Source organism: Giraffa tippelskirchi, chromosome 11 (genome assembly GCF_054371585.1).
Source record: "Giraffa tippelskirchi isolate mGirTip1 chromosome 11, T2T-mGirTip1v1.2.pri, whole genome shotgun sequence".
In the NCBI taxonomy this organism is placed as follows: domain Eukaryota; kingdom Metazoa; phylum Chordata; class Mammalia; order Artiodactyla; family Giraffidae; genus Giraffa; species Giraffa tippelskirchi.
In genome coordinates this window covers 53,295,405-53,311,697 of record NC_137285.1, presented here as the reverse complement: position 1 = coordinate 53,311,697, position 16,293 = coordinate 53,295,405, and the positions used below count along the sequence as shown (strand labels likewise).

The 16,293-nt window shown below is 38.6% G+C and overlaps 1 protein-coding gene across 1 annotated transcript in view; it reads left to right on the top strand.

The window, feature by feature from the left end:
• The window catches only part of LOC145525214 (uncharacterized), a 223,098-nt gene that overhangs the window by 195,662 nt on the left and 11,143 nt on the right, over positions 1 to 16,293 (top strand). Inside the window, exon 5 of the mRNA XM_081538041.1 lies at positions 4,978 to 5,076. Coding sequence (XP_081394167.1) covers positions 4,978 to 5,076 — 99 coding nt within the window. The remainder of the gene's footprint in view (positions 1 to 4,977; positions 5,077 to 16,293) is intronic.

Sequence of the window (16,293 nt, the reverse complement as noted above, 5' to 3'; positions counted from 1 at the left end):
CAGAGAGAAGCCTGAGTCCCCAGTTCTTCTGTATCAAGATTTGGCATTTGCTCTCCTTCAGCAGATCTGGGTCAGCAGCTACATTCCCGCCTCCTCCCGGCTTCTCCCACACCTGCTTCCTGCAGAGGTGGCCTGTCTGTCAGGATTCTGGTTTAGGGGTGCCTCTCTGCCACTCTGGGCTATTGGGTTGCAGGGTCAGAGGTGCTCAGCTAGTCTTCTTATATTCCAGACTCCAAGCAAGGGCCATTCACTTGCTTCCTCTTGGTTTGCCACTTATTTTGGAGAATTCCTCAGGATGCCTGAGATCTGCATGGAAACATGTTTCTTCTTAATATCCTTTCTTGACTTGGTTTTAAATTTGGTGGCTATTTTATATAGATTGTGAGTTGAGGCTGTGGTGTTTTCTAGTATCAATGTTTTTTACCCTCTTTCTGTTTTTAATCTTTGTCATCTTCTCTAGGTATCAGTGAGTGGAATGGTGGGAGAAATTCACTTTATACTTCTGTTTTATCTCTCTCTTGCCACGCCCCGCCCCCCACCCCACACCATGCTATCATCAAGTTGGTCTTTAGCGGGCTGACTATCCATCTTATACAAAGACTAGGCCAGACTACACTTCTTCTTCTTTTCTACCTTTTCTTCTTCTGGATTCATTTTTTCCTGTTTCTTTCTGTCTGTCTCTTTCTGTCTTTAATACATAAGCTCAGATATATACACTCACTCCAGTGTTAGATCAGAATAGAAAATAAATTTCTTATTTAGTATAAGGTAAGTAGTAAATGGGCTTCCCTGGTGGCTCAGCGGTAAAGAATCTACCTGCAATGCAGGAGATGCAGGAGACACAGGTTCGATCCCTGGGTCAGGGAGATCCCCTGGAGGAGGACACGACAACCCACTCCAATATTCTTGCCAGGAGAATCCCATGGACAGAGGAGCCTTGCAGGCTACAGTCCATAGGGTCACAAAGAGTTGGACACGACTGAAGCAACTGAGCACCCACGCACAAGTCGTAAATACTTGTAGGTTAGCAATGAAAAACTCTGATTTGGTGGTGAAACAGAATTAGAGGAAATAAGTAGCCCCAAAATTTTTGCTGAGACTGACTTAAGTAATGCTTTTTGAACTCTATCAGCTGAAGTGGGCTTTTCCCCTTTCTTTAAATCTCTGTTCCAGCTGATTACTTTGCAGCTCTGATGTTGCTTAAATAAGGAAGAGATTTTGGGAGCCTATGTAAATGGATCCACAGTATCCTTTGAAGGACAATGAACATGAATGAAGGACAATGAAGGACAATGACAATCTTTTTAAAGATATTTCTAAAAAAGTGTAGATCCATTTCCATTCAATTGCTCTGATACTGTCATTCAGAAAATATAGATGAAAAGAAGATATCATGTATCTTTGCTGAATAGTTCTGTCTTTTGGTTTTCATTTTTTTTCATGTGAGATGAATGTTAGAAAAGTACTTTAAATACTAAAGTCATAGAATGCTTTTCAAATAGACCATATTTCATCCTAATCATTTGCAGGGTTACGGGCCATTGGAAGGGCTTTAGTGTTTCATCTGTGTGAAGTAAGGAATAACTGTAGGGTTTTGAGGAGTGACATGATCTGACCTAACAAAGTCACTATGGTTGATGTGTATAGAGAATGGATATATTCTATGAATGAATATAAAAACTGGAAGATCAATTGGATGCTACTGAAGTAATTCAGGTATGAAATGATGCTGACTCGGACCAGGGTGTTAAGAGGTAGTACAATTAGGAATATATTTTAAAGTAAGATTTTAAAGTAGACAAGATGAGGGGTAGAGGAAGATGGAAGGTAAGGATGAGATCAAAATTTTTGTCCAGTGCAAATGCAAGAGTGGATGTGCAATGACCTGAGATGGGAAGACTTTAAGAGGAACTGCTGAGATGGGAAGACTTTAAGAGGAACTGATCATGTGGAAAATGATGAAAACTCCCTTCTGGACAGATTTTGCTGAGATGTTTAGTAGGCATCCGAGTAGAGAGGTTGAAAAGCCATTGGGACAGAGAGATCTAGATTTCAGTGGAGACGTTTGAACTGAAAATATATTTTGGGTGCCTCTGTCTTAGAGATAGCATTTAAAGCCATGAATGAGATCACAGCTAGGGAGTGTATGTGGAAGGAAACTGGAGAAATCCTTGGGCACATCCAGTTTCAGAGTTTGAGAGGTAAGGACCATTTAATGAGAGGGATCGGGGCAAAAGAAAAACTAAGGGAATGTGAAATCCTGCTTTAAGAAGGAAAGAGTGATCAACTGTGTTAAATCCTACTGATGAGTCACATAAGACCAACACTGGGTATTGAGCCTTAGAGTTAGCAATGTAGAGGTCCTTGGGGGATCTTGAAAAGAGCTATTTATAATGACAGGTGTAGAACTTCCCTTGTGGTCCAGTGGTTAAGACTCTGTGCTTCCACTGCAGGGGTTTGGGTTCGATGCCTGGTCTAGGCACTAAGATCCCACGTGCTGTGTGGTATGGCCAAAAATAAGTAAAAAAATAGAATTAATTAAAAAATAATAAGTGTATGTTTTCATTTAATCAGCATCTTCTCTTCTGTTAGTAAAGTATCATCAAAACGAGCTTTCCTGATAGTTCAGCTGGTAAAGAAAGAATCCACATGCAATGCAGGAGACCCTGGTTTGATTCCTGGATCAAGAAGATCCCCTGGGGAAGGGATAGGCTACTCACTCTCGTATTCTTGGGCTTCCCTGGTGGCTCAGACCGTAAAGAATCCTCCTGCAATGTGGGAGACCTGGGTTCAATCTCTGGGTTGGGAAGATCCCCTGAAGAGAATGGCAACCCACTAGTATTCTTGCCTGGAGAATCTCCATGGAGAGAGGGGCCTGGTGGGTTCCAGTCCATGGGGTCAGAAAGAGTCAGACACTACTGAGTGACTAAGCACATATGCATCATCATCATCAAAACACTATCTTCTTTGGTCACCAGAATATCCATCATTTAGCTTAAGCACTTGTAAATGTTTGTTGAATAAGTGATTTCATTAAAGATGAACAAATTTTAATCTTTATTTGACACCTACTTCTGAGCTCTGTGTCATTCCTAAAACATTCAAAACATTCAGGGAAAATTCTTTCCTGGATTTACCATAAATTTACTCTAGATTTATGTGAATATGGACCAAGCTCTAAGCTTGGCCTTGGAATTGCAAAAATAAATCAGATGCGGTCAGTCTCCCAAAGAAGTCAGTCATAGCTGGGGAGGCAGACAGATGAATGGACAATTAAAATGCCCTTGGGTTCATGTAGCGATAACAGGGAAGGGAGTCTCTGAGGAGGTGGAAGGTGTGCCAGGTGGGCTGGGGGGTGAGGGCAGTGGGAGTGCAGGGAGGTGATGATGTCTCCGAGCCACATCTTTGAGCCTAGTTAGTGGCCATCACCCAGGTGAGGGCTTAGAGAAAAGGCAGACCTCTGAGCAGCCTGTGCTGCATGTGTGGGTGTGAGGAGCCACACCCTGTAGATAAACACATATTCCTCTCTTTGATTTGAGCCCATCCTCCCACTCCCATATCTCCCATTCCCTCCAGCTCTAGCCTAAGTTTTTAATTCCTGGTTTGTTTTGCTTCTTTTCTTCCCTTTTCTCTGTTCCGCCTCCTCATTTATGGCTGACCTCTCTTCCCAGCACAGTGCTTTCTTCGATTTCCTCTACAGAAGCTCATTTATTTGATTTAAACTTGAGTTGAATCTAATTAACTTCTTCCATATGCAGCCCTGATGAGCCTTGCCCAGACTTTCATGCCTTCTCCTCCTCTCAGAGGGGCCCCAGACCTGTACTATTCCTCTTTCCTCCTCCACAACTTCATCCTAGCTTTATTCTCCAGCAAAGTCCGAGTACCTGAAGTTTCCTAAATTTGCCATCTTGTTTAAATCTTCTCAATGCCCCCTGTGCCCAACTTGGGCTTCCTGCCCAACACACCCTCCCCTCCTCTGGTGAGTTAAACTCACTCTTATTTTGCAAGATAATTTATACATCACCTCAACTACAGTGTATTATGAAGATAGACAAAGTTAGGTTAAAGTAACAAACATCATCAAAATCTGTGTACGTTAACATAACAAAAGTTTATTTCTTGGGTCTGTATAGGTCTGGGAGATGATCTTGGGGTGATGTGTTTTTTGTGGCGGTTCAGCATCCCTCAGGATCTTTCCATCTTGTATCCACTCCACATCAACAAGTGCTTCCACAACCACTGGGAAAGATAAAGACCGGATGGAGAATTGTGAACAGGCTCTTAAATGCTCCTGCCTGGAAGTGACACCTGTCATTTCTGATCACATTTCAATGGCATGTGTCCATGCATATGTTCAAAGAGAAAAGTGCCCTGAAGGAAAAGAGAACCAGAAATCTTAGTGATTGTTAGTAACTTTTATCTTTGGGGATATATTGGTAAATGGTATTTGTGGGGACCCTAGGGGAAATTTTGCTGTTGTCACTATCATCAGTAACTTATTTACTGGGAACATTATATAATTTACCTCTGCCTTGTTTCCTCAGCTGTAAGATAAGGGTCATGATGAGAGTAAAAGTGCTTAGAACTTAGCACAAGTTGAGTTATCAAAAAAAATCATTACTGATTTGTACTATGAAGCCTTCCTTGAGCTGTATGCCTCATCCCATCTTGTAGAGTGAAGTATTTTCTCTTTAATGTTTTCACTCTTCCTTATGTACAGCCAAAGATGGTTGCCTTTGTCTCATAATATGTTATTTTTAGATGAGAGTGTGCGTTCCTTAAAACTAGGGTTTTGTCTGTTCAACACTGTATTCTGGAATCTAGCACAGAGCCTGCCATAGAGGAGGTGCTCAATATACTTCACATACATGAATGAGTAAGTGAACAAAGGAAATGAATCTGTGGTTTCAAAGCACTGTGCTGGGGATTAACAATGTTTGGCCTTACAAATACCTCGTACCCTTTTTTTTTTCCTAGAGTTCTACTCTTTGGTGATATTATCACTCCTAAACTGCTTGTGTGTAATCTGTGGACAGAATGGAAGCATTCTTGACGTGGATATTGTCATCTTTACAGGTATGTTTTCTCCCCTAAAGAACTCAACTACTTTTTCCCTCGGTGTGGTCCACAGACTAGCAGCCTTGGTATCACCTGGGAGCCTGTTAGGTATAGAATTTCCGACCCCACCCCAGAATTGCTCAATCAGGGTTTGCATTTTAACAAGATTCTGGCTGATCTGTATGCCTGTTAGCATTTGAGAAGCACTGTTCTACAGTACTTACTCAAGGTATCAGAATGAGCTTCCATGCCCCCTATGCACGTGGGTGAGAGTTAGGGACTGAGAGAATACAGTTATTCTAAAGTCATGTGGGGTTGATATTGTTAACTCTGTCTATTACTGAGGAGAAGAACTTGCTTCTAATTGATCTGATATTAGCAGGCTATGTTTAGTATTGGGAGAAGGATGGATTTAGAAATGCCTTGTTCAGGAAGTTGAGGGGTTTGCCAGTCGGTTATTATTTAATGCCAATTGGTTTGTCGTTTCTTCGTCACTGGACATACAAAGCATGCCTGAGAGATTTCCAGATTTGGAAAAGTTAAGTTGAGCTGTTTCTTCATAGATTAGTTGACCTTAACATTGTAGAAATCTTTATATAGGTTCTGTGCAATTTGAGAGAGAGATCAGGTAGCTGGGCTTCCTATATGTCCATAAACTGGGCAGTCATTGTTATCCTATGTAAAGACCTTGAAAACAGTTTTAAAAAGTACTCACCAAGTGTATTCCCCACTGTAAGCATCTTTCAAGTGAATGTTTGGAAGTGATGTGTAATATCTGCCTTGGTTCAAGGCAGACCAGGGGCATACCACAGTTGGTTCACATGTAAGTGAAGAACAATAAGGAAGCCGATAGAGTCTAGTCAAAGAGTGATTGGTGCTGCTTAAAATTTGTTATGTCAGGAACCATCCAATGACAAATTTTACAAGAAAGTGCTATTTTCTGATCTGTCTTGAAGCTCCATGTGGAAGGAAATCTCCCATCATCCCTCACAATGACTAACATCATTCAGCACAGTCAACATTAGCACAGGGTTATGTGGGGAAATTTTCCTTTCTATATGAAAAATAGCCAAAAAATTTCCCATAGCTTCAGGATGCATTTGATTAAAGGCGCTAATGCAGGATTCTGATATGATTGTGTATAAGTGTGCTCCATGGCTGTTTAATAGCAGACTCTACCCACGAATCCTCAGGCTCGTTTTGAGTCTAAAAATTGCTCTCTTGTTCTTAGGATCTGTGTATTTCTGGCCTGCTGAGATTGCTATGCTCATTTTGTTTGTCTCACAGATAAAAAAGTCATTAAAGACTTATTGGATAATATATTCATAAATAAGTGGTAAACATTCAATATTATCTATCAAATAAAGAAGCACATGCCAATTTTTATCACATTTTTTTGCCTCATTAGCGTGCTGTGCTTAGTCGCTCAGTTGTGTCCGACTGTTTGCAGCCCCATGGACTGTAGCCTGCCAGGTTCCTCAGCTCATGAGGATTCTCCAGGCAAGTATACTGGAGTGGGTAGCCTGTCCCTTCTCCAGGGGGTCTTCCCGACCCAGGGATTAAACCGGGGTCTTCTGCATTGCAGGCGATTCTTTACCAGCTGAGCCACCAGGGAAGCCCTTATTCCCACTAGAATAGCTATAATTAAAAAGATAACAAATGCTGTCAAGGATGTGGGGAGTCAGAAAACCTATATTCCTGTGAAAATATAAAATTATATGGCTAATTTGAAAACAGTTTGGCAGCTTTGAAAAAGTTGAACATAAATTGACCATACACTTCAGCAATTTCATGCCTAGATATCTATCCTGGGTAAGTGAAGACATATATCCACTCCAAAAAATCATTGTTCCTAATAGCCAAAAAATGGAAATAGTGCAAATGTAAGAAAATGTGGTATGTTCATACAATGGAATACTGTTTAGCAGTGAAAAGAAATGAAGTATGCATACATGATACAACATGGATGAACCTCAAGAGCATTACACTAAGTGAAAGAAGTCATACTCCTAAATGTGTGTTTATATGAAAAAAATCCATCACAAATGTATAATAAAGATGCAAAGTGGATAACTAGCTGCTTGGGACATGAGATATGGAGTGAAGACAGGATTAAGAGCTAATGGGCTCTTACTGGTGTGATGAAAATATTCTAAAATTAGATTATAATAATAGTTGCACAACTCAGTGAATTTACTAAAAAATTGTTGCACACTTAAAATGGGTGAATTACATAAGTATGTAAATTATACCTCCATAATTTTTTTGGAAAATCATGTGAATGATTAAAACAAGTAAAATCTAGGTCTTGTATGTCATCTTGATATCCACTTGGGTGTATAATTGTTGGAACTTCCTTGTAATCTCAATATTCCTACAGGTCCCAAATGATCCCCAGCCTCCATCAGAACGTCTCTCTCCTCATCAACATTTGCAGAATGCAGCTGTAAACCTGGGCAGATTATGCCCTTTGCAGCTAGAAGATGTATAGAAACTTTCTAAAAAATAGTTATCATGTTCCAACTGCTGATGGGCCTGAAATTCACTCTTCTCTTTATTTCATCCTATTCATATTTCAGATCTCAACTCAAACCATATATCCTCAAGGAGTTCTACCTTCTTCATTATGCACCCTTGCCTGCCTTCACATTCATAAACTAATCCTTTTGTTGCACTAACCATCTGTTGTTTAGATTTTTACTTTGTTCCAGCCAGGGAGGCCATTTGTTACATTACTTTTAGCACAGTGATTCTCTGATACAGTGTCATTAAAATTTATTAAATACTAATTACCTGGGACTTTGTTATAAATGTAGCTTTCTATGTCTCACCTATAGGACTTCTAGTGGGTGACTTACAAATGAGTCATTTTGATGAGCTCAAGTTATGCTTGTGTGTATGTAATATGCAGTCTGTGTACTGTTTTTGAAACGTAGAGATACATTGCTGAGGATGGAATCCATTAGGATATTTTTTTCAGTGTAAGTTTATTGAGGTATAGTTTACACATCATATCATTCACCTATTTAAAGCACAATCTTATGATTTTTTAAAATAAAGTACAGTTGATATGCAACATTGTGTTAGTTTTAGGTGTACAGCAAAGGTATTCAGATATATATTTTTGTATATGTATATGTGTATATACATGTGTGTGTATACATATGCGTATGTGCATGCTAATTTGCTTCATTTGTGTCCGACTCTTTAAGACCCCATGGACTGTAGCCCACCAGGCTTCTCTGTCCATGAGCTTCTCCAGGTAAGAACACTGGAATGGGTTGTCATGCCCTCCTCCAGGGGATCTTCCCAACCCAGAGATCAAGCCCGAGTCTGTTACGTCTACCTGCATCGGCAGGTGGGTTTTTACCACTAGCACCACCTGGGAAGCCCGTGAAAGTGAAAAGTGAAAGTGTTGGTCACTCAGTAGTGTCTGACTCTTTGTGACCCCATGGACTGTAGCCCACCAGGCTCCTCTGTCCATGGAATTCTCCAGGCAAGAATACTGAAGTAGAGTAGCCATTCCCTTTTCCTGGGGATCTTCCTGACCCAGGGACTGAACCTGGGTCTCCTGTATTGCAGGCAGATTCTTTACCATCTGAGCCAGGAAAGAATATACATATATATTCATATATGTATATAGACATATATTCATATAAACATATGTATATATATATTCTTTTCCAGATTCTTTTCCATTATAGGTTATTACAACATATTGAGCAGAGTTCCCTGTGCTATACAGTAGGTTATTATTGTATATCTATTTTATATATAGTAGTGTGAATCTGTTAGTCCCTAACTCCTTGATTTTTTAAATTAAACTTACCAAGTTGTACAACCATCACCATGAATCATTTTAGAACAGTTCTATCACCCTGATCATCTTTCTTAGGTCCCTCTCTCCATCTGCATCTCACTACCCTGCTCTAGGCAACAACTACTCTACTTTCTTATTCTATAGATTTGCCTTTTCTGAATATTAAAAAACCCTGGAATTATACAATACATGGTTTCTTCTACCTGGCTCCTTTCCCTGAGTGTAATGTTTGACAACTGGTTGCTTAAGAACTGAAGTGTCAATAATAAGTGAATGAAAAGGCCCAGGACAGACATAGTGACATGTATCAATGGCTTCTTCCTTGTTGTTGCTAAATAGTATTCTGTTGTATGGGTATACTACATTTTGTCTATCCATTTGTTAATTAAGGGACACAGATTGCTTCCAGTTTTTGGCTATTATGACTAATACTGATATGAATATTCATGTGCAAATTTTTGTGTAGATAAATATTTTCTTTTTTCTTGGGTAGATACCTAAGAACAGAATTGCTGGGCCTCATAGTAATTTATTTTAAACATTATAAGAAATTATCAAACAGTTTTCCAGTTGGCTGTATACTATTTAACATTCCACCCACAGTGTGGGAGGCTTCCTGATTCTCCACATTCTAGCCAACACCAGTCATTATCTGTATTTTTATTATAATGGTATCTCATTGTGGTTTTAATTTACCCTACTGATTAATGACATTGAGAATCTTTTCATGTTCATTCATTTATTGTTTTTGTGAAATCTCTATTCAAATCTTTTGGCCGTATTTTGATTGGTTTGTTTTGTGGTTCAGTTGTAAGGGTTCTTTACACTGATATATTCTAGTACATGTTCTTTATCAGATGTGTGTTTTGTGAATATTTTTTCTGTTTATGGCTTGTCTTTTCATTTTGCTAATGGTATATTTTGAAATGCACAAGTTTTGAATTTTGAGGAAGTTTATTCAAAATCAATTTATTGAAAAATTTTATGGACCATAATTTTAGTGTTGTATTAAGAAATCTTTACCTAACCTAAGTTCTCAAATATTTTCTCTTATATTACCTTCTAAAATGTATATTGATTTAGATCTTTAATCTATGGTCCATTTTGTGTTCATTTTTGTGTATGATATGAGATAAGATCTAAGTCCATCTGTTTTGCATGTAGATATCCACTTGCCTCAGAATCATTTGTTCAAAAGGAAAATGAGTTTTATATGTAAAAAATGATATGTCTATTTTATGCCAACACCACACTGTCCTGATAACTGTAGTTTTAGATTATTTTGAAATCAAGAAGTCAAAGTCTTCCTACTTTGTTCTTCTTTTCAAAACTTTTGGCTATTCTAGATATTTTGTGGTTTTGTATACCTTTTAGGATCATCTTATCAGTTTCTGGCAAAAAAAGACCTACTGGATTTTTAATAGATATTGTCTTGCATTTATAGGCCAACTTGGGAACAACTGTCATCTTATGACTAAAGAGTATTTAAGTTAATGTAGATGGACTGTCTCTCCAACCATTTAGAAATTTCCTCAGCAATAGTGTACAAGTCTGTCACAACTTTTGTTAAATTTATTTCTATGAAATTATATAATTTTTAAAATCTCACTGGAGTATTTTGGATCTGTCATGATCAGAGATGGTTTTAGACCTATTTACTTAGATATGATCTGTGGTTATGTCTGATAATGTAATAACAAGTAGTATCAGTTCAGTTCAGTCACTTAGTCGTGTCCGACTCTTTGCAACCCCATGAAGCGCAGCACGCCAGTCCTCGCTGTCCATCACCAACTCCCAGAGTTTACCCAAATTCATGTCCATCGAGTCGGTGATGCCATCCAGCCATCTCATCCTCTGTCGTCCCCTTCTCCTCCCGTCTTCAATCTTTCCCTGCATCAGGGTCTTTTCCAATGAGTCAACTCTGAGGTGACCAAAGTATTGGAGTTTCAGCTTCAACATCAGTCCTTCCAATGAACACCCAGAACTGATCTCCTTTAGGGTGGACTGGTTGGATCTCCTTGCAGTCCAAGGGACTCTCAAGAGTCTTCTCCAGCACCACAGTTCAAAAGCATCAATTCTTCACCACTCAGCTTTCTTTATAGTCCAACTCTCACATCCATACATGACTACTGGAAAAACCATAGCCTTGACTAGACGGACCTTTGTTGGCAAAGTAATGTCTCTACTTTTTAATATGCTATCTGGGTTGGTCATAACTTTCCTTCCAAGGAGTAAGCGTCTTTTAATTTCATGGCTGCAATCACCATCTGCAGTGATTTTGGAGCCCCTCAAAATAAAGTCAGCCACTGTTTCCACTGTTTCCCCATCTATTTGCCATGAAGTGATGGGACCAGATGCCATGATCTTAGTTTTCTGAATGTTGAGCTTTAAGCCAACTTTTTCACTCTCCTCTTTCACTTTCATCAAGAGGCTCTTTAGTTCCTCTTCACTTTCTGCCATAAGGGTGGTGTCATCTGCATATCTGAGGTTATTGATATTTCTCCCGGCAATCTTGATTCTAGCTTGTGCTTCTTCCATCCCAGCATTTCTCATGATGTACTCTGCATCTAAGTTAAATAAACAAGGTGACTATATACAGGCTTGACGTACTCCTTTTCCTATTTGGAACCAGTCTGTTGTTCCATGTCCAGTTCTAACTGTTGCTTCCTGACCTGCATACAGGTTTCTCAAGAGGCAGGTCAGGTGGTCTGGTATTCCCATCTCTTGAAGAATTTTCCACAGTTTCTTGTGATCCACACAAAGGCTTTGGCATAGTCAATAAAGCAGAAATAGATGTTTTTCTGGAACTCTCTTTAGTTTTACTTTAAAATTTTGTTCATATTTTCCAAATTTTCCAGAAGTTTCATGAATTCTTTTTTTAAAGTTAGCGATGCCCCAAACATAATAAATCATCAAGATATAAAAGGAAACATGTAAAAGGGAAAACTTTAATGATAGTAATTAAAGCAATTCTATACTATACTCTTACTATATACCAGGAATCTTTCCTAAGTTCTTTACAAATATTGTTTCATTTAACCATCTCAATGACTTCATGAATTACCTCTATTAAAGTGCCCATTTTATCCATATGGAAACTGAATCACAAAGCAGGTAAGGTACTTGCCCAAAGTCTTAAGGCTTGTAGTAATCTGAACTGGCTCTAGATTCCATGCTCTTAACTACTGCATATTGGAAGAAGATCTACCAAAATATTACTACTAAATATCTCTGAATAGGTTATAATAGATAATTTAATTTAAAACACTTTTTGGAATTTTCTAAATGAGTGTGAATACTATTGTAGATAGAAAAAAAATTGAAAATATCATAAAATAATTCAGTGGTGGACTCCATCACTTGGAACACTTTCCCTTACCTGTTCTATCATCCTGAAATTCAGTCACCAGTGGTGACCCAATGAGTTTAAAAACATTTTGTCTTTCTTTCTCTGTGAAATACTTAATCTATTACTGTAATCAAAATTTCACACTTAAATCTTGTATTACTTTACCCGAGCCGAAGGCCATCCCAGTAGCAATTTCTGTAGTGTAATAAAAGGAAGTGCACATTAACATATTTAGACAAACAAAACATAAATAAGGAAAGCAAAGAAAATTCAGATATTAAATTTTATTTTGAAAAAGACATACAACTCATTTTCTTTCATTCATACACTGTTAAATGAACTCCTATGTAACATTTAAATTGACATTTTCACTCATGTTTCTTGTTTTTGTGTCTTGTTAGTGAACTGGCATTTTAATGTCCCAAAGTCATAAGGTCGCTAGAAAAGCCTTGTAGCCTATAATTAAAAATCGCTATTCCTTTAGCTGTTTTGCTCAGCAAAGGCATAGAGCACAATCTTTTAGAGACATTGCTCCTGAGATGAGAATAAAAGATTTTGACCTTTTATTGCAGTATTCATGAGTCGGAAGAACTTCATTTATTTTAGGTAAAGAGCAAATTGAGTATTGCCTATTTTCAGTAATTCAAGAGCAGCTGAAGTCACCTACGGCTTGCCAGTCAATAGTCTTTTGTAATGTTTTCCATTTAGAAAACTATTGTACTTGTCTTTAAAACATTAGTGGCTCTTAGCTAGCAGTTTGAACACACACACACACACACACACGCACATCCCTATGTGACAGCAGTCCAGCTGCTGGTGAGCTATCATTATAAAGAACACTACCCTAATGTGTGAAAATTTTCCTCTTTCTCCCTCAGAAAAGACATACTCTTAAAGACTAAGAAATCATTCAAAGCTTCACTTTAAATGTAAACTAACTAGAGCCTTGAGGCTCCATCTAGTTCAGTGTTTCAATGTGGGGGAAAAAATGCCTAAGGTCTATTTGATGTTAAATGAACTCTATAAGCACAATAATATTGTCCTTACTCATATATAAAATTAAAGGCATGGCTAATCTCAGCATTGATAATCATTGAAAAGTGGTAAGAAAGGATTTCATCACTTCCACCTTAGTCAATAAGTCACATATTAAAGCTATATGTAAGCGCTAAGAAAGCTAAGTCCACTCTCTGATGTGTTTAAACCACATGCAATCGCAGACACCTAAAAAATATGGAAGTTCACAAGGTGTTTTAGTGTCTTGAACTCTACAGGCTGAGAAGAAACAAATCTTAGTATAGGAAGTTCAGTTACTAGGATTCACCACTGCTGCTCTAAACAGTCGATATAAATTGCTGCATAATTAGCCCAGCTGCAATAATCCATTGATCCGGGAGACAAGCTGCAGAGAACTGAAGCCATGGTTCGATGTAGCCCATTCTGGAACACCTCAGTAAACATGCGCCTGGCGAACCTGAGTGGAAATACTAGGGGATGTAGCTTTGCCACGTGGTTTGCTTCCGCCTTGGAAGAGAGTGTAACGGTCATTAAAAAAAGAATTCAGAACAAATAGAAATGTCTGTTTTTAAAGATTTGAAAGTACATGAGGGTGGGCTTAGGAGTTTATTACTCTTGGTCAGAAAGACAAAGTCAATGCCTCCCTTAAAAGAAAAAAGAAAGACTTAGGGGTGATGGAGATAGTGGGGGCAAAGGAGACAATGTGTTGAATTCTAAAACAGCATGGAAAGAGAAATTCCAAGTGATATTAATAACGTGTGAAAATTATGTAATTTCTGAAGGTTACCCTTGGAGCAATCCATAATTTGTTTTTAGAATCAGACGTGTCAGACACATTTACACAAAACCAACTTCCTAACTCATCAAAGATAGAAACCTTGGAACTACATGCTGGATATGTCATCTCCAAAAAATATACAATGATTGTTTTAGAACCAAATTTCTACATTATTGGTGGCACAAGTAATAATTCAACAAAAATCTCAATAGAAATAAAACAGAGCTCCTTTATCATAGTATATTAAATGTGATATATGCTGTGTACAAGATCAAGAATAAAATTCTGTAATAGACCAGTAATTAGGAAGATTCAACACAGTTGGACAAAGCTACCATTTTCAATGAGCTCCTTTTAAATTCTGCTGTGACTAGTACAGAAAGGTCATGGAGTAGTGAGGGTAAGAGTGATCTTTATGTGATCACTGACAGAAAAAAACTTTATGAAATCTAATTATGTGTAGAAAGAAGCTACATAATTTATTTTGCACTAGATTCTTCAGAAAAATCTTAAGTTCAAACATAAAGCCTCCAGAGTCAATGGGTTTGGAAGAAAAGAGATGAGCTCATTAGGGTAAATCTGGTTACCAGTGGATGACTGACCAGCGTAATAAATGCTCTTTTGGGAATAGAGGAAATATTTGAATCAGAAAAAGTATGCAGTCTTGTGTATGTACATGACTTAAAAGGAAGATGTAAGATATTATTTAGTTTCTAGATATGAACTTGATAGATGTTAATATTGTTATGATCCTAAGAGATGACATGGACCTCTTTGAGAATTTGGAATGGTGATCCAAAGCGATGTCATTAAAAAGTCTTTATCAATACATCATGAGATTGCTGCAACATGTCCAAATTGCCTGCATTGGGATTGGGTATGTTGGTAGAGTCTTTTTGGTGGATGTAATGAAGAAGGCAGCAAGCAGTAAGGGAAGGAAAAGGCCAACCTAGTAAGCAGAAAACTGCATGGAAAGACTAAAATAAGGAGAAGCAGGTAATAATAGTCTAGGAAAGTGGTTCATATCAAGGGGCAGTCTTAATATCAAATAGTTAGGAGGAGGATATTTGTCTAATAGATGGAAATGAACAATCCTGATGGTACCAGTGGTAGATAATTCACCTGCCAATGCAAGAGACACCAGACAGGAAGGTTCGATCCCTGGGTCAAGAAGATTCCCTGAAGTAGGAAATGGTAATCCACTCCAGTACTCTTGCCTGGAAAATTCCATTGACAGAGGAGCTTGGTGGGGTATAGTCCATGGGGTCTCAAAGAGTCAGACATGACAACACGCATGGAGGGAGAGGAGACAATCTCAGTTCAGTACTCAGTCGTGTCCGACTCTTTGCGAGTTGGACTGCATGGCCTGCAGCACAGGCTTTCCTGTTCATCACCAACTCCTGGAGCTTCATCCACTTCATGTCCATCAAGTTGGTGATGCCATCCAACCATCTCATCCTCTGTTGTCCCTTTCTTCTCCCTCCTTCAATCTTTCCCAGCATCAGGGAAAGAGTCAAATGAGTCAGTTCTTCACATCAGGTGGCCAAAGTATTGGGGTTTCAGCTTCAGCATCAGTCCTTCCAATGAATATTCAGGACTGATTTCCTTTAGGATGGACTTATTGGATCTTCTTGCAGTCCAGGGGACTTTCAAGATTCTTCTCCAACACCGCAGTTCAAAAGCATCAAACCTTTGGCACTCAAATTTCTTTATAGTCCAACTCTCACATCCATACACGACTACTGGAAAAACCACTGCTTTGACTAGACGGACCTCAGTTGGCAAAGCAGTGTCTCTGCTTTTTAATATGCTGTCTAGGTTGGTCATAGCTTTTCTTCCAAGGAACAAAAGTCTTTTAATTTCATGGCTGCAGTCACCATCTGCAGTGATTTTGAAGACCCCAAAATAAATAAAGTCTGTCACTGTTTCCATTGTTTCCCCATCTATTTGCCATGAGGTGATGGGACTGGATGCCATGATCTTAGTTTTCTTAATGTTGAGTTTTAAGCCAACTTTTTCACTCTCCTCTTTCACTTTCATCAGGAGGCTCTTTAGTTCTTCTTCGCTTTCTGCTATAAGGGTGGTGTCATCTGCATATCTAAGGTTATTGATATTTCTCCTGGCAATCTTGATTCCAGCTTGTGCTTCCTCCAGCCCAGCATTTCTCATGATGTACTCTGCATATAAGTTAAATAACCAGGGTGACAATATACAGCCTTGACATACTCCTTTCCCAATTTGGAACCAGTCTGTTTTTCCATATCCAGTTCT